The sequence below is a fragment of the Ascaphus truei genome, chromosome 10, assembly GCF_040206685.1.
Source record: "Ascaphus truei isolate aAscTru1 chromosome 10, aAscTru1.hap1, whole genome shotgun sequence".
Taxonomy (NCBI): Eukaryota; Metazoa; Chordata; class Amphibia; order Anura; family Ascaphidae; genus Ascaphus; species Ascaphus truei.
In genome coordinates, this window is record NC_134492.1 from 448,907 (window position 1) to 463,819 (window position 14,913).

At 37.9% G+C, this 14,913-nt stretch overlaps 1 protein-coding gene across 3 annotated transcripts in view; it reads left to right on the forward strand.

Moving 5' to 3' along the window:
* Nucleotides 1-934: 934 nt before the first annotated feature.
* The window catches only part of GFI1 (growth factor independent 1 transcriptional repressor), a 22,336-nt gene continuing 8,357 nt past the window's right edge, over nt 935-14,913 (forward strand). The window contains exons 1-4 of one of the 3 annotated variants that reach the window (XM_075615536.1): nt 935-2,223; nt 7,174-7,392; nt 8,914-9,087; nt 12,780-13,099. In XM_075615536.1, the coding sequence (XP_075471651.1) occupies nt 7,278-7,392; nt 8,914-9,087; nt 12,780-13,099 (609 nt within the window). In that variant the 5' untranslated portion in view covers nt 935-2,223; nt 7,174-7,277. Of the gene's footprint in view, nt 2,224-6,610; nt 7,393-8,913; nt 9,088-12,779; nt 13,100-14,913 lie in introns of those variants that run through there. The other 2 variants (XM_075615537.1, XM_075615535.1) reach the window with 2 other exon arrangements.

Here is a 14,913-nt window from a genome sequence, read left to right on the forward strand (position 1 = left end):
AGTGCACCCAAACTAAAACTTAATATTTATTGATTAATCATAAAATGATAACTGTTTGGAATAACCATAGATGCAGGACAAATTGTTATTAAAATTAATAAAAAAACGGAGAGGTGGGGTAGTACATAGGGGGATTATATATAAACCCTATTGTCAGTCTATTAACCCTTAAAAGGTTTGTAAGTGTTTAGAGAAGTATCACACAGGTAAGTAAGGTGAGGATAGTATTGTATCCCTGATCCCTTGTGGGAGCAACCATAAGCTTACACAGGAGAGAATGAATATAGCTATACAGATAGACCATATGTTCAGGGCCCCCGATGAAGCCCGTCACGGTGAAACGTACGTAGGGTACGTCTGACGTCACCATCACGTGACGTCGGCTTGTCGGAGTGGTGAGGGCCTGTGTACCGTCTGGGTGCTTCGTAGACTAAAGTCTGGGTGCTGTTGCTGCCTGTCAGTCAATGTTTAATAAAGAGTTTGTGTCTGAATACATTGAGTTAGAGATCAGCTACTTAGATAGACTTGGGGCTATTTCTATAGCTTCCCTGAACATATGGTCTATCTGTATAGCTATATTCATTCTCTCCTGTGTAAGCTTATGGTTGCTCCCACAAGGGATCAGGGATACAATACTATCCTCACCTTACTTACCTGTGTGATACTTCTCTAAACACTTACAAACCTTTTAAGGGTTAATAGATTGACAATAGGGTTTATATATAATCCCCCTATGTACTACCCCACCTCTCCGGTTTTTTATTAATTTTAATAACAATTTGTCCTGCATCTATGGTTATTCCAAACAGTTATCATTTTATGATTAATCAATAAATATTAAGTTTTAGTTTGGGTGCACTCTCTAAGTGCCACAATATAGGGATTCTTTCTTTCCTCTCACTTAGTCTATTATTTATTCCCTGTGAGCACCACCCTTCCCTTATACTGTTTGGGGTATTAATCCCTCTTCATTAGCGTGAGCAGGGTATATCTGCCAATACTATAATCTGCAGATGATACTTGGTTTATATATATTTAAATAAAGTTATATTAAAGTTCTCAGAAGGTTCTTTGAGGTCTAGAAATGTCACGAACAGGAGCTCAGCAGCCATATTAATTTACGTTTGAGCTCATTTTTATGAAATAAAATGTACAGTTTAAAAAAAACTAGAGGTGAAAACAGATCCTGTATTATACAATGTATTGAAACATTATTAAATATAAAAAATAAGTATCCTAGAGGGACTTCACCTTTAATAGAAATGTAGAAGCAGTTGAACTGTTTTATTACTCATGTTTCTTATGGCCAGCCTTCTCCTCTCTCCATGCTGCTTACATGACAGGGAGGGATTGTGCATAAATACATTTTAAAAATGAGAGACAAGAGAAGGAAATAAACCAGCCAGTGTTATCCCTTAAGCAGTGTCCCTGCTGTAAATGAAATAATGTTTGAAAGTTTCAAAAATGTTAGTGTCAGACTCTAAATCATCAGTTACCAAGATTGAACCCATTAAATCTGTCACTGCCATTAATTCACTTTTAACCTAAGTGGATCTTGAACCTCAATTGTCTAGCACTCTCTTTGCTCCAATAGCACCCCTTCCCAAATGCCATTAACCCTTTCACTACCCGAGGGGTCCTGTAATGCACTGCAACACATGAAATGAACGGGTTAAGATATGGAACACCTGACAAGTACAATGAACACATGTTGCATTCGTGTTTAACCCCTGTGCCGCTAGAGGCATGGAAGGGGTTATTAATTCAACGCCATTTTAAACTGTACTTCTCAACCCAGTGACTTGATGTGTTTTTCAGTCAATCTGTGTGTTAAATCTCTGACTTGTCATTCCGGAAGTTGAAGTGTGGGAGTAAGAAAAGTTGGGTTTTTCACTCTGTTCTGATGAAGAGCAGTGAGCCCCAGTTTCAGGCCAGCCTGATCCTCTGCATCACCTTCTCAATGCCCCTTTCTCCTTACACTGAGGTGGATGCAAGCACAGAAGAAAGCTGGTCTCATTTCTTAGGTTCACACAAGGCTTTGCTGAAACTCCTAACGCTCAGGAAGTGGATTTTGTGGCTTTGGGGGCTGAGCAGAGCTTAGAAAATAAAACACCATGTCTCCTTAAAAATAAGACTCAATTGAATTGTATTTAAACTAACTGGCTCTAACCCAGTATGCACAAAACTATCCCAGCTGCCCAGATTTCTACCAATACAGGTTGGGTAAGAAGATTTTATCTATTATTATTAATACTTTCAGGATTTTCTTTACAGAAATAAAAAAAAACTTTTCATTTTGTAACGCAAATTTCGTGAAGAGTATATATATATATATATATATATATATATATATATATATATATATATATGTATATATGATTAATTAAATCATTATATTTCTTGCACCTAAAGTTCTGTGAGTGCCTGCGTTATTTTGTGTGTGTGTGTGTGTGTGTGTGTGTGTGTGTGTGTGTGTGTGTGTGTGTGTGTGTGTGTGTGTGTGTGTGTGTGTGTGTGTATATATATATATATATATATATATATATATTACAACTCAGATTTGACTTTCTACAGTATAATAATTATAGTTCAAATAAATATACAGCAATTTTATTATATCCGCAAATGATCAAAACTTCTGTTTTTTTATGTAGCCGAAAATAGAGGGAAACTGATGTAAGAAAGTTAACGAAAATATTTATTTTTAACTTTGTTGTTCATATTTTAAGATTGAGATCTGTGTTATGTACAGATTCATAAAGACCATTCGTAAAATAGCTTGTCTACTGGAGACGCTATTTCAATCCTTCCTGCAGAAATGGGTTTCAATAGTGTTCTGATTGTATCTTTAACAATATCCTCAATGATAAATTTACACATTGACCAAATGCTGAGAATTTATAAATCGGTCATTTCAAAGTGCAAACCTGCAATTAGTAGCAGACAAGAAAGCATTTGGATGGGAGATTGTTGGGTACACTGAGTGTTTGTGTCAGTATCCAGCCAAACGAGTTAAAATATCTCTCTGCTCTGCCATATGTTGCATTTCGTTGGATCCTGAGGTGTGTGCCAGGTGGGATGAGAAATACATTTCCCACATTAACTTCCAGCATTATCACAAATCCTACAAGAAGTGGCCTTGACATTACAAGATTGACGAAAGTCAGATTTCCCATTAGGTATAAACAAAGTTGAGATTAGGTCAAACATGCAATGGATGCATTTTACATCTCTGGGATCATCACATACAGACACTACAGATTTAAAAATAACACTGACTTTTAGTGGGGGAAGATCACAGCACAAGACAAACGTGTATATGTGACTAATATAGGAAATAATCATATAGTCCACGTGTGCAGGTGCATGGAAGGGTTTAACCTATTCAGTACAGGGAATAATAACACTATACTGCTTGACTGCTGTTAACTATAGCTGGTATGTGGGTTATAGAGAATTAATATATCAGGCGTTTGTGTTCATGAATGAACATTGTGTCAACACACTATTCAGAGCTCTCTGGTCTGTTTCTGCATAGCTGTGTTCATTCTCAAGGATAACGTGGTAGCAGGTGGGATAAAGCAGCTAAGTGGGCACCAAGTATATAATAAATATCACCCAACATGAGGCATTTGAGAACCGATGTCCAGGCTTAGTTAGCACCAACACTAAATCCGAAGCCCCAGAATAGGGGCGTTACAGTACTATACTGTACATTTGGTGTACCTGCAGTTTCATTAGCTGGTAATATATATCGGTAACTATATATAGGTAGTTTCGTTCCGTTTCAGTGGTTATGTGACTGAAGTATTTTTAGGAGTAGTATGGGCAGGATGTTCTAAAACCTTATGATATTTTGCATGGAGTCTGTTACTCAAATATTAATCTGCTGTCTGTGTAACACACACACACACACACACACACACACACACACACACACACACACACACACACACACACACACACACACACACACACACACACACACACACACACACACACACACACACACACACTTGTGTACAGTATGTACATTTGAAATATGTTTTTGAAATTTACATAACCATCAATTCTGCTAATTATTGCCAATAGGAGGGTAGGATTGAATACTCATGTAATCTTTCAATACAAGATTTAATATAAAGTAAGATTAAAAAAAATAAGGATGCATTTTCGGTAACGTGAATATACATTTTTTTTCTGACACAAACATAATTCAGCTTTCAGGGACTGTATGGTATTATATGTCAAATGTAAACAGTATTTTTGGGAAATATATGTAATACATGTAACAAGACCAATAGGGCAATATTAATAAGCAAGCTGAAGACCGAAAAGACAGCATTAACCCCCTCGCAGCCAAAGATGATGTAGGGCTTTTGTCTTCTTTGGGTGAAAATATTTTTAAAAATCAGTAATTAGTTCACTGAGCATTTTATTGCTTTTATGAGGGGGTAGATCTATTCATTACAGAAGACCAAATGATTTTGTGTGTCCAGTTAAATAAAGATTATATTTACTAGATATATATTTTAATACATATGTGTGTCATTTTTACTAGTTCAAAAGCTCATTGCTTGGACCTAGGATTTAAAGGAGGTTCATTTTGTTTTAAAGTTCCCTGGTTTGCAAAACGTATCCAGTTCTAATTTAGTAAAGAAAACCATTGTCTTCAGTAATCTTGTTTTCACTGATAAATGTTTATTTTTCTGCAACAATTTTGCAGATAGACTTTAATTCATATGACAGGTGGACATCTTTCATACAAAACAAGATGCTTTTCAAACTCATAAGGTTTTTGATTGGGATACAGTCAGATTATGATTGTGATGAGTCAAAACCTCCCCACTGCACATCTAGGGCAAAAATGAAACAGTCTCAGTATGTTAACTAACTATATATATATATATATATATATATATATATATATATATATATATATATATATATATATATATATATATATATATATATATATATATATATATATATATATATATATATATATATATATATATATATATATATAAAATCAAATCCGGCGATGTTACAATGAATGAAGCAAGCAAAAGATATACTTAAAAACAGTGTCTCTTGGAATGTTATCTGTGCTAGTCCTTCCCCCGGTGTGGATGTGTTTTATGGCTAGAGGTGTCAAAAGGTTCCTGAAAGCAAGTGATGTGAGAGTGTGTGTGTGTATCTGTGTGAATATAAATGAATGGAGAGCCCACAGTATATACAGTGCTCTACACAAGGTGTGTGTGGAGTGGGAGTGGATATAAATGGTGTGGGTAGGTGTGGAAATGTAAGAGATTGTAGCACAACTAGACACACTCCACACACACCTTGTGTAAAGCACTGTATATACTGTGGGCTCTCCATTCATTTATATTCACACAGATACACACACACTCTTACATCACTTGCTTTCAGGAACCTTTTGACACCTCTAGCCATAAAACACATCCACACTGGGGGAAGGACCAGCACAGATAACATTCCAAGAGACACAGTTTTTAAGTATACCCTTTGCTTGCTTCATTCATTGTAACATCGCCGGAAGAAGAGATCAGTTTATCTCGAAAGCTCGCACAAATAAAAGCATTTCGTTAGCCACAGAACGGTATCATCTATTTATTTTTTGATTATTGAAGCTCGGCTAACATGGTACTGATACCTCTACATGTATATATATATAGTGTTGTCCATATCTATCAAAGTTTTCCAGCTGTAAAATAGTGGTATAAATACTACTATGTATCAAAGCAATTGAACATAATGCTTTTTTCTGTGTTTGATATGTGATGTTTTTATTGCCCCATTTTTGCAGCAGGAACATTATGATAGAGAGTCCCCATAGTGTCTGCATGTTGGCCTCAGCCAGTTCTGTGAATCATGTTTCTGCCAGCGATTGGGTGACCTGATTGGGGGACATGAGAGCAGCTCTGTGATCTATCTGAGTGATCAGCTGATAATAGGCTGTATCTGCAGGCTGGCCCTTCTCTTCTCTTTTCAACAGAGACAGACAGCAGCCGACAAGATCCGATTTCCTTTCTGATCTGCTTCAGCAGATTTCCATGCCCTAAAAATTCAGCATCCGAACATATAGCTTTACATTTGTGAAATGGTTCAGCTAAACCCCACTGCAATACACCGGGGAATATATATATAATGTGTTTATTTTAAATGCAATGTAGATGCACATGACAAATGAGAGGCAACCTCAGTGATCAGGTGGTCAGCTTGCCTGGTATTGCACTTATCCTGTTCTCTTGGGGTTCCCTTTATTGATGTGTATATTGAGGGAATGTTTGCAAACTTTACAGAAATATATTGAAGTGTAACTTTACTGTTGCAATAAAGAGCTTCACTAGTTGCATTTATGTGCCGGTATATAGAAGTAATGCACTACAGGAGTTGCGTTACAGTGCACAATTCTATTCGTGGGCTCTGTATTTGCTTCGAAAAGGAGAGGATTATTCATGGTAACCCAACCTATGTTGTGCACCAATGCGATAAAATGTAAGAATAGAGGATACTAGGACTTGAATCTGCGTGAAGCATTAGCTATCCAGCCTTTGTAACCCCTTTTCTGACAGAGGAACCAGAAACGCGTTGTAAAGCTTTGCCATTCCAACACAAGAGGTTAATCTGGTGTGACCTCCCAAAAAAAGCCGTTAAGGTATTGCTTCACCTATCAGCAGAGCAAATCCCTTGCACAAGTGAAAACGTTTATCTCTGTAAGTCTTCTGCCTCTGCTGGTCTCCTACCTCTTGCTCAAGAGGCTGCAGACCTTTCTGTCACCAGCCCATCCTCCTGATGAAAGATATAGTGTGGGATTGAGTAACAGGGCTTGGGTAACAGAGGGAATTAACAATGCCAGTCATTCTGATCCTGGCGAGTTTGATTTCCCAGGTGGGTTAAGAAGACACCATAAGAAAAGCTGACCCCCTCTCTGCGTGGAGTCATGACTGGGAGGGAGGAGAAGATAGTGAGATGTTATTGTGGAGCCACCTGTCTGAATGCCACCTGGTGAATGGAGCCTGTAGCCTAAAGCCCAGCCCCCTCCTGTAGAAACCTCCTCCCCCGCTAGGTGCCCCCACCTACCTTCACTACCTCTCCCTCCTCCGCTCCTGCATATTCCTAACCAATGGATGTCAAATCTCTTACCAGATCGCATCCGAGATTTGGGACACTGAAGATATAGTTGAAGCTCCTGGTGGGTTTGGTGTTTCTGGAAGTTCTGGATAGGAGCAGGAGGACTGACAGCTGCAGCAATGCCCAGATCATTCTTGGTCAAGAGCAAGAAGGCTCATAGCTACCACCAGCACAGGTCTGCAGGTGATGACTACAACGTGCGGCAGGAGGGTGTTCTAGCTCCCATGTGTGCAGGTATGGACCATCAGAGCATCATCCTACACAAGCAATGTATGGGCAGTCTGGCCACGTTCCTAGCGGTCCAATGTACTGACACTAACAGGACACCACTCCACCAATGCAAAAAAATAATAATAATACATAACATCACAGTACACTACCAGTTTATATCACATGTCCTACATATGCAGAAAAAAACTGTGAAATCAGACTGCACAGAAGAAAAATTATTGACAAATTCTAACTGTAAAATATAGTAAACATGGTGGTAAGGCAGTTACTCTTCCCCTACAATATGTAACTTATATGTGAAATGTAATATGACATTGTCTGCATTTACATCTAGCATATTGAAATACTTTATATATCATTGTTTCTGCATATTAGAGACAAACTAAAAAGCAATAGTAAGGAGGAAAAATATGTATTTATTATTCTGTATAATTGCAAAATATTCGTACACATTTAATCGTCATGTAATTTCTGTTTAAAAGGCTGCGTTATTTCTAATTAAATAAAATGTATACAATATGGTTTCAAATTAAGTAAATGTAAGGATTTGACCAATGCATTTAAAACATAAGGTTTCTTTAATTTCAGGGAATAAATGCTTAAAAACCTGACACATATCACCGACTTTAAGCTAATATATTATCTGCTAGGCACACTTTGCTTTTGTGTTGAGCTTATTTATAAAATGATAATGTATAATTATTTTTCGCACTAGTCAAGAATTATAAAAATTTCGTTTTCTAAGAAGTTTTTTTTTATAAACTATCTAGTCGTTTGTTTCTTATAGTTATTGTCTGAAATTTTTTCAATTTAAACGATTTTAAATTAAATATTATGTAACTACACATCTGTCCATCTGTAATGTCGGTTTTTGGTGTTGTTTTTATTTTTATTTTGCCTGACATGACATTATTGGGGCTCCTTGTTGATTGTGTATCTGTTTTCTCTTCTAAATGATATGCAAATAATTCCAACTGCTGCTCTTTTACATGGGAGAATACCATTAAGTACCAGATTTGGGGCTAGCAACATTATTTCCCTTAATTAACAAATAAATAAGGTATTTGTGCTTAAATCTTAATGAAACTTGGGAATGTATTAATTGAATGAAATAGCGAATGCCATTTATTAATATGCTATACCTTGCTTTGTACACCTTCAGCAGAATATAATAAAGCATAATTCTTCTTATTATAATTATTATTATTATAATTATTCAAATTGTTCAAGAATTTAGCAAATCCTTTAACCCCTTCAGCTCCAGAGGGGTCAGCAAAACGCATTGCTTTGCGACTCGTTGCTTGTTCCTCTAGCGCTGAGGGGGTTACTGCTGTGTGTTACTGCAAGCTGTGCCCGGTATTGCCAGACAGAGAATTGCGTTCCTTACAGCACTGAATGGGTTAATATTTGAATGAGCCCCTGTTGATTCCTTTAGTCCTGTAAGAAGTTCTGATTTTTTTTTTACTATAAAGGAGGTAGAGAATTTGGGGGTCACAGCTGACTTTTTAAATCTTCTTTCTACAGACAGCAATGTTCTCCCTGAAGTTCAGGGGGACTTCTCTCCTATGTCCTCCCATCTGGGAGACGTGACCCCAGAGTCCCCACCGTCCCCACCCAGCTGCGAGGGAAGTGTATGTGGCACAGTAACCTCGGAGTTTGAGGACTTCTGGAGACCCCCTTCCCCTTCTGTGTCACCAGGTGAGGACATAGCTACACCACAAGGGAACACAACATCTCAGCCCACCAGTCCCACCATAGGGTCACTGTCACACACGATAAGGCACCCTCAAAACAAGGGGTCAGACAGGTGTCCCAATGGTAGCCACAGAATAAATACAAAACCAGATAAATGGGATTATAAAAGGGTCTGGTTTTATATTTCCCAGCTGGACGTACAGTATTGTTGAACATCTAGTTTTCCTGCTGGCATGTGCTACAGTTAAGCAATCATGATTCATGAAAGAGAAGCAGCATATAGTAAATGTGTTATATTACACAAAGGTTAATTAAATAAAGTAACCTGTAAACTGTTGATAGTAGATGCTATGATTCAATTACACACCCTTTTATTATAATCTACCCATCTACAAAATCAGGGTTTGATTTCTCAATTGTATTTTATTGTCTGTATCATGCTAGTTTATTGGTAGGAATTATGGACATATTGTAAGATGTATAAATGCAGGTGCTCTTTCAATTCAAGTAGTTGGTTATTAATGAAATAATGACACCAGCTAATTATAATGATAATAGCAGCTAATCTTATGGACACACTAAAAATATATATTTATAGTCTTGGACAATTGTATCACAAGATCATGCACAAAACAAGGTGTTTTTCCGCATGAAAAAATGTTTGAAGGCATTTTCCAAATTCAATCTTATTCTGTTTATTTGAACAATCAAATAGGTTTGCAGACATATGTCAGGTTACATTTATTGTGGAAAATACAGAACAATATCTAATGTTTAAAAAAAAAACTAATTGGAAATACGTGTTCAGTCTACATTAGAAGAACCACTACATTTACAATGATTAATTATTAGATACGGGTATATGTTTCACTTTTGCATATGGTATTCATCAATGCAGTAAACGTTACGTATAGAAAATGCTCTATAAATACAAACTTTGGCATAGTTAATTTTGCAACACATTAAAAAGAAACAAATCTAGAGAAAGATCAAATTCAATGTTTACCGTCTATTATTCAGAAATAAATCTGTACAAGGTGTTGTTAGTTAATGCAAAGTAGTCATTCACTCAATTAATATTCAATTTTTTTTATTCTCTGCTTTAAATTTAACATCTTCTTTCAAGTTTGATTTAAAGCAGGTTTAAAGGTTACTGCAGAATAAATGGGAAGAAAAGATTAAATTAAGTATAGTTATTCCTAGTGCTCTGTTTAACCAGCCCCATGCATGTCACTTTCTAAGGCAAAAAGAGCACAACAGAGCAAATGATAGGAGAGGTATTTATCCAAATCACTAAGCTGCAAAACCGGGCAAAACTAATCATCTTATTTAAAGTCATTAGATTTTTCTTTCATCTGATAATTCTAAGGCCGTTTTCTTGCATCAATTCTAGACAAGTTTTGCAGCCGAGAGTTGGTAAACAAAATAATCCATCAAATATTAAGGGCATATATGACTATAAAGAACGAATTTACAAAGCACAATCTATACCTGAAATGCCTCTCTGCTTGTGCCAGTGACACTGAGCACTTGGAGGGTTGGGGTGTGGCAGCTTTATTTATTTATAAAATGTTTACCAGGAAGTAATACATTGAGAGTTACCTCTCGTTTTCAAGCACTTGATGTCCTGGGCACAGTTATAACAAATACACGGTTACATTAAATTAACAGGGTTATACAGTCAGTTCACAGACATTTAATGGATATATAAAGTTGGAAAATTGGGTACAAGGCTTCTGCAGTATCAATAAAAGGCAAAGTGTGAGCTGCCTTACCATTGTCTACCCTGGTATATTGCATGAAGTGCATGGGATGTGATACAAGACAAATCTGAAGCAGCCACTGATGTGTTCAATAGTTAATAATTGGCAGGCTTTAAGTCTGTTAACCTCTTCATTACCAGAGGGGTCAGCAATCCATTTTGTTGGAGTTCAATATGTAGGTGTATGTAGTTCAATATAGGACCAAACTAAACTGAAATCATCATTAGACTACAATTAGTTGAATAATATGTTTTAAAATAGACAAGTATTTTTGTAATCACTTGTGAAGATTACCTACTAAATATGGTAGATCTCCTGACACGCAGGAAAAAAGAGAGAACTGCTCCAGAACAAACGGCGAACAAAACTGGAATTGCTAATAAAAATAGGTATATTTCAAGGAACCACTTGGCAACATTAGTCACAAAAATAGTAGTCCACTCCATTCATTTTCTCATTGAGATATATGGGTATATACCTTATCAGGATCTGCTTCATCTATGAGCAAGTAGCACAGGACTTTTGAGTTTCGTAACTTCTCCATACACCTACTAAATATGTCTCCATATACCTACTAAATATATATGTCTGTGTGTGTGTATATATATATATATATATAAGCAGGCACACCAGGTCCAGGAAAAAAAATATCAAATGTATTTAAACATCAACGTTTCGGCTCACTCTGGAGCATTTTTCAAGACAAAGGAACAGTGCAGGTTACAGAACCATGTACCTTATATATAGTATAGCACCTACCATGTCTGTTTTGAAAAAAGATCTACACTTATTAAACATTGGACAGGGCTCTTTAGAATATATTTTAGGAAAATGTAAGCAATATTTATGGTAAGGCTGGAGGCTTTGTAAAAAAAAATCTACATTTATACAACATGGAAACTTGGGCTGTGAGAACGAATTAAGCAGTATATATGCGGTGAAAGTAGGTCTGTTCCTAAACAGTGAAAATATGTTAAATGTAGAAATGAAGAAATCGTGGGACTATATTTTGAAATAAAAAACAAGGCAGATAGTCTTTCTCAAATCTCTTTCTCTTTTAAAAAAAAGTGGAATTGGAAGTGTGGAAATGGCTAAAAAGTGGTTCCCTGGGTGTGTAAATGTAACATATATCCTGGGGGGCTGGTAGCAATACACAGGAGATCACTGTGTTACTTACACACCCAGAATATCAGCTCTTTGTATTTACACACAGCACTTCCACTTTAAAAAAAAAAAAGAAAAGAAATTGGGATTTATTTTAGAAAGACTTTCTCACTTGTTTTTATTTTCTTTTTGTAGTATGTATATTGCAGAAAATCCGGGACTTTTAGCCCTGGTATCTGGAAATCCGTAGTGGTTGTGACATAAAAACATGTCATGCTGCTGTGTCTGATTTAATAACAGATTTACATTTATTAATCAATGGGGCAGAGATCTTCAGACTATACTTTAGCTTTAAATAGGAAGGGGAAATGTATATTAAAAGAAATCCCCTATTCCTGAAAGCTGGTAGAACTATACATTTGTAAATAAAAATGATGGTGGTACTCTGGGTGTGAAAGACAGAAGTAGTGGTACTGCTTATTACCCCTAGTACCGTCACAGTACGGCTTGTGGTGCCGGTAGCACTGTGTGTGATTGTGGGTCTCCCGCCTGTAGCACTGTGTGTGACTGTGGGTCTCCCGCCTGTAGCACTGTGTGTGCCGGTAGCACTGTGTGTGACTGTGGGTCTTCCGCCTGTAGCACTGTGTGTGACTGTGGGTCTCCCGCCTGTAGCACTGTGTGTGCCGGTAGCACTGTGTGTGACTGTGGGTCTCCCGCCTGTAGCACTGTGTGTGACTGTGGGTCTCCCGCCTGTAGCACTGTGTGTGACTGTGGGTCTCCCGCCGGTAGCACTGTGTGTGACTGTGGGTCTCCCGCCTTCTCCCGCAGCCTCGGAGAAGTCCGCCTGCGCCTCCCTGGAAGAGTCGGCGCCTTTCCCGCTGCCCTACACGTGGAGCGGCCTGGCGGGGCCCGGGCTCCGGCAGCTGGTGCAGAGTTACCGGCCGGCGGCGGCTGCGCTGGGACTCTATGGGGAGCGGGACCGCCCGCCGCCGCCGCCCCCGCTGTACAGCACCGAGCGGTATGGGGACTACGGGCAAGGAGCGGGGCGCTACGGGGAGAAGGCTCCGGGCATCAAGGTGGAGCCGGATCTGCTGTGCACGCGGCTGCTGCTCAACACCGGATCATACAAGTGCATCAAGTGCAGCAAGGTACAAATACTGTATATCATGCTAATATACAGCGAGGTACAAATACTGTATATCATGCTAATATACAGCGAGGTGCAAATACTGTATATCATGCTAATATACAGCGAGGTGCAAATACTGTATATCATGCTAATATACAGCGAGGTGCAAATACTGTATATCATGCTAATATACAGCGAGGTGCAGCTGTATACAGCGAGGTACAAATACTGTATATCATGCTAATATACAGCGAGGTGCAGCTGTATACAGCGAGGTACAAATACTGTATATCATGCTAATATACAGCGAGGTGCAGCTGTATACAGCGAGGTACAAATACTGTATATCATGCTAATATACAGCGAGGTGCAGCTGTATACAGCGAGGTACAAATACTGTATATCATGCTAATATACAGCGAGGTGCAGCTGTATACAGCGAGGTACAAATACTGTATATCATGCTAATATACAGCGAGGTGCAAATACTGTATATCATGCTAATATACAGCGAGGTGCAAATACTGTATATCATGCTAATATACAGCGAGGTGCAAATACTGTATATCATGCTAATATACAGCGAGGTGCAGCTGTATACAGCGAGGTACAAATACTGTATATCATGCTAATATACAGCGAGGTGCAAATACTGTATATCATGCTAATATACAGCGAGGTGCAAATACTGTATATCATGCTAATATACAGCGAGGTACAAATACTGTATATCATGCTAATATACAGCGAGGTGCAGCTGTATACAGCGAGGTACAAATACTGTATATCATGCTAATATACAGCGAGGTGCAGCTGTATACAGCGAGGTACAAATACTGTATATCATGCTAATATACAGCGAGGTGCAGCTGTATACAGCGAGGTACAAATACTGTATATCATGCTAATATACAGCGAGGTGCAGCTGTATACAGCGAGGTACAAATACTGTATATCATGCTAATATACAGCGAGGTACAAATACTGTATATCATGCTAATATACAGCGAGGTGCAGCTGTATACAGCAAGGTACAAATACTGTATATCATGCTAATATACAGCGAGGTGCAGCTGTATACAGCGAGGTACAAATACTGTATATCATGCTAATATGAGAAACAACAGGAAAGAGATAGGGAGTGATCACAGGACCATACTAATTGAATAATGTAATTAAATACGTGAATAAGGTAATTAAATTGTGGGTGCAAACTGTGAACTGAAAAGTGAATCAGAAAAAAGGGGAAGGGAAACACAAAATGATTGAATAAAAGAATTCACTAAACTGCACACCACAGCGTGTAAAAGTTAACTTTTAATAGATTTACTTAAAACATATATTACCAAAGAGTTGTGTAAAGTGAATTAAAAATAGATTAAGTCGACACTATCAGGCATCCATGTCGTCAAATATATGATTCTACTATCCCAATTGACAACCTAATGATGATGGGATGTAGAGGACACTCTTTGGTAATATATGTTTTAAGTAAATCTATTAAAAGTTAACTTTTACACGCTGTGGTGTGCAGTTTAGTGAATTCTTTTAGGGGCACAATCATTTTGTGTTTCCCTTCCCCTTTTTTCTGATCATGCTAATATACAGCGAGGTGCAGCTATATACAGCGAGGTGCAGCTATATACAGCAAGGTGCAGCTATATACAGCGAGGTGCAGCTATATACCGCAAGGTGCAGCTATATACAGCAAGGTGCAGCTATATACAGCGAGGTGCAGATATATACAGCAAGGTGCAGCTATATACAGCAAGGTGCAGCTATATACAGCAAGGTGCAGCTACATACAGCGAGGTGCAGCTATATACAGCAAGG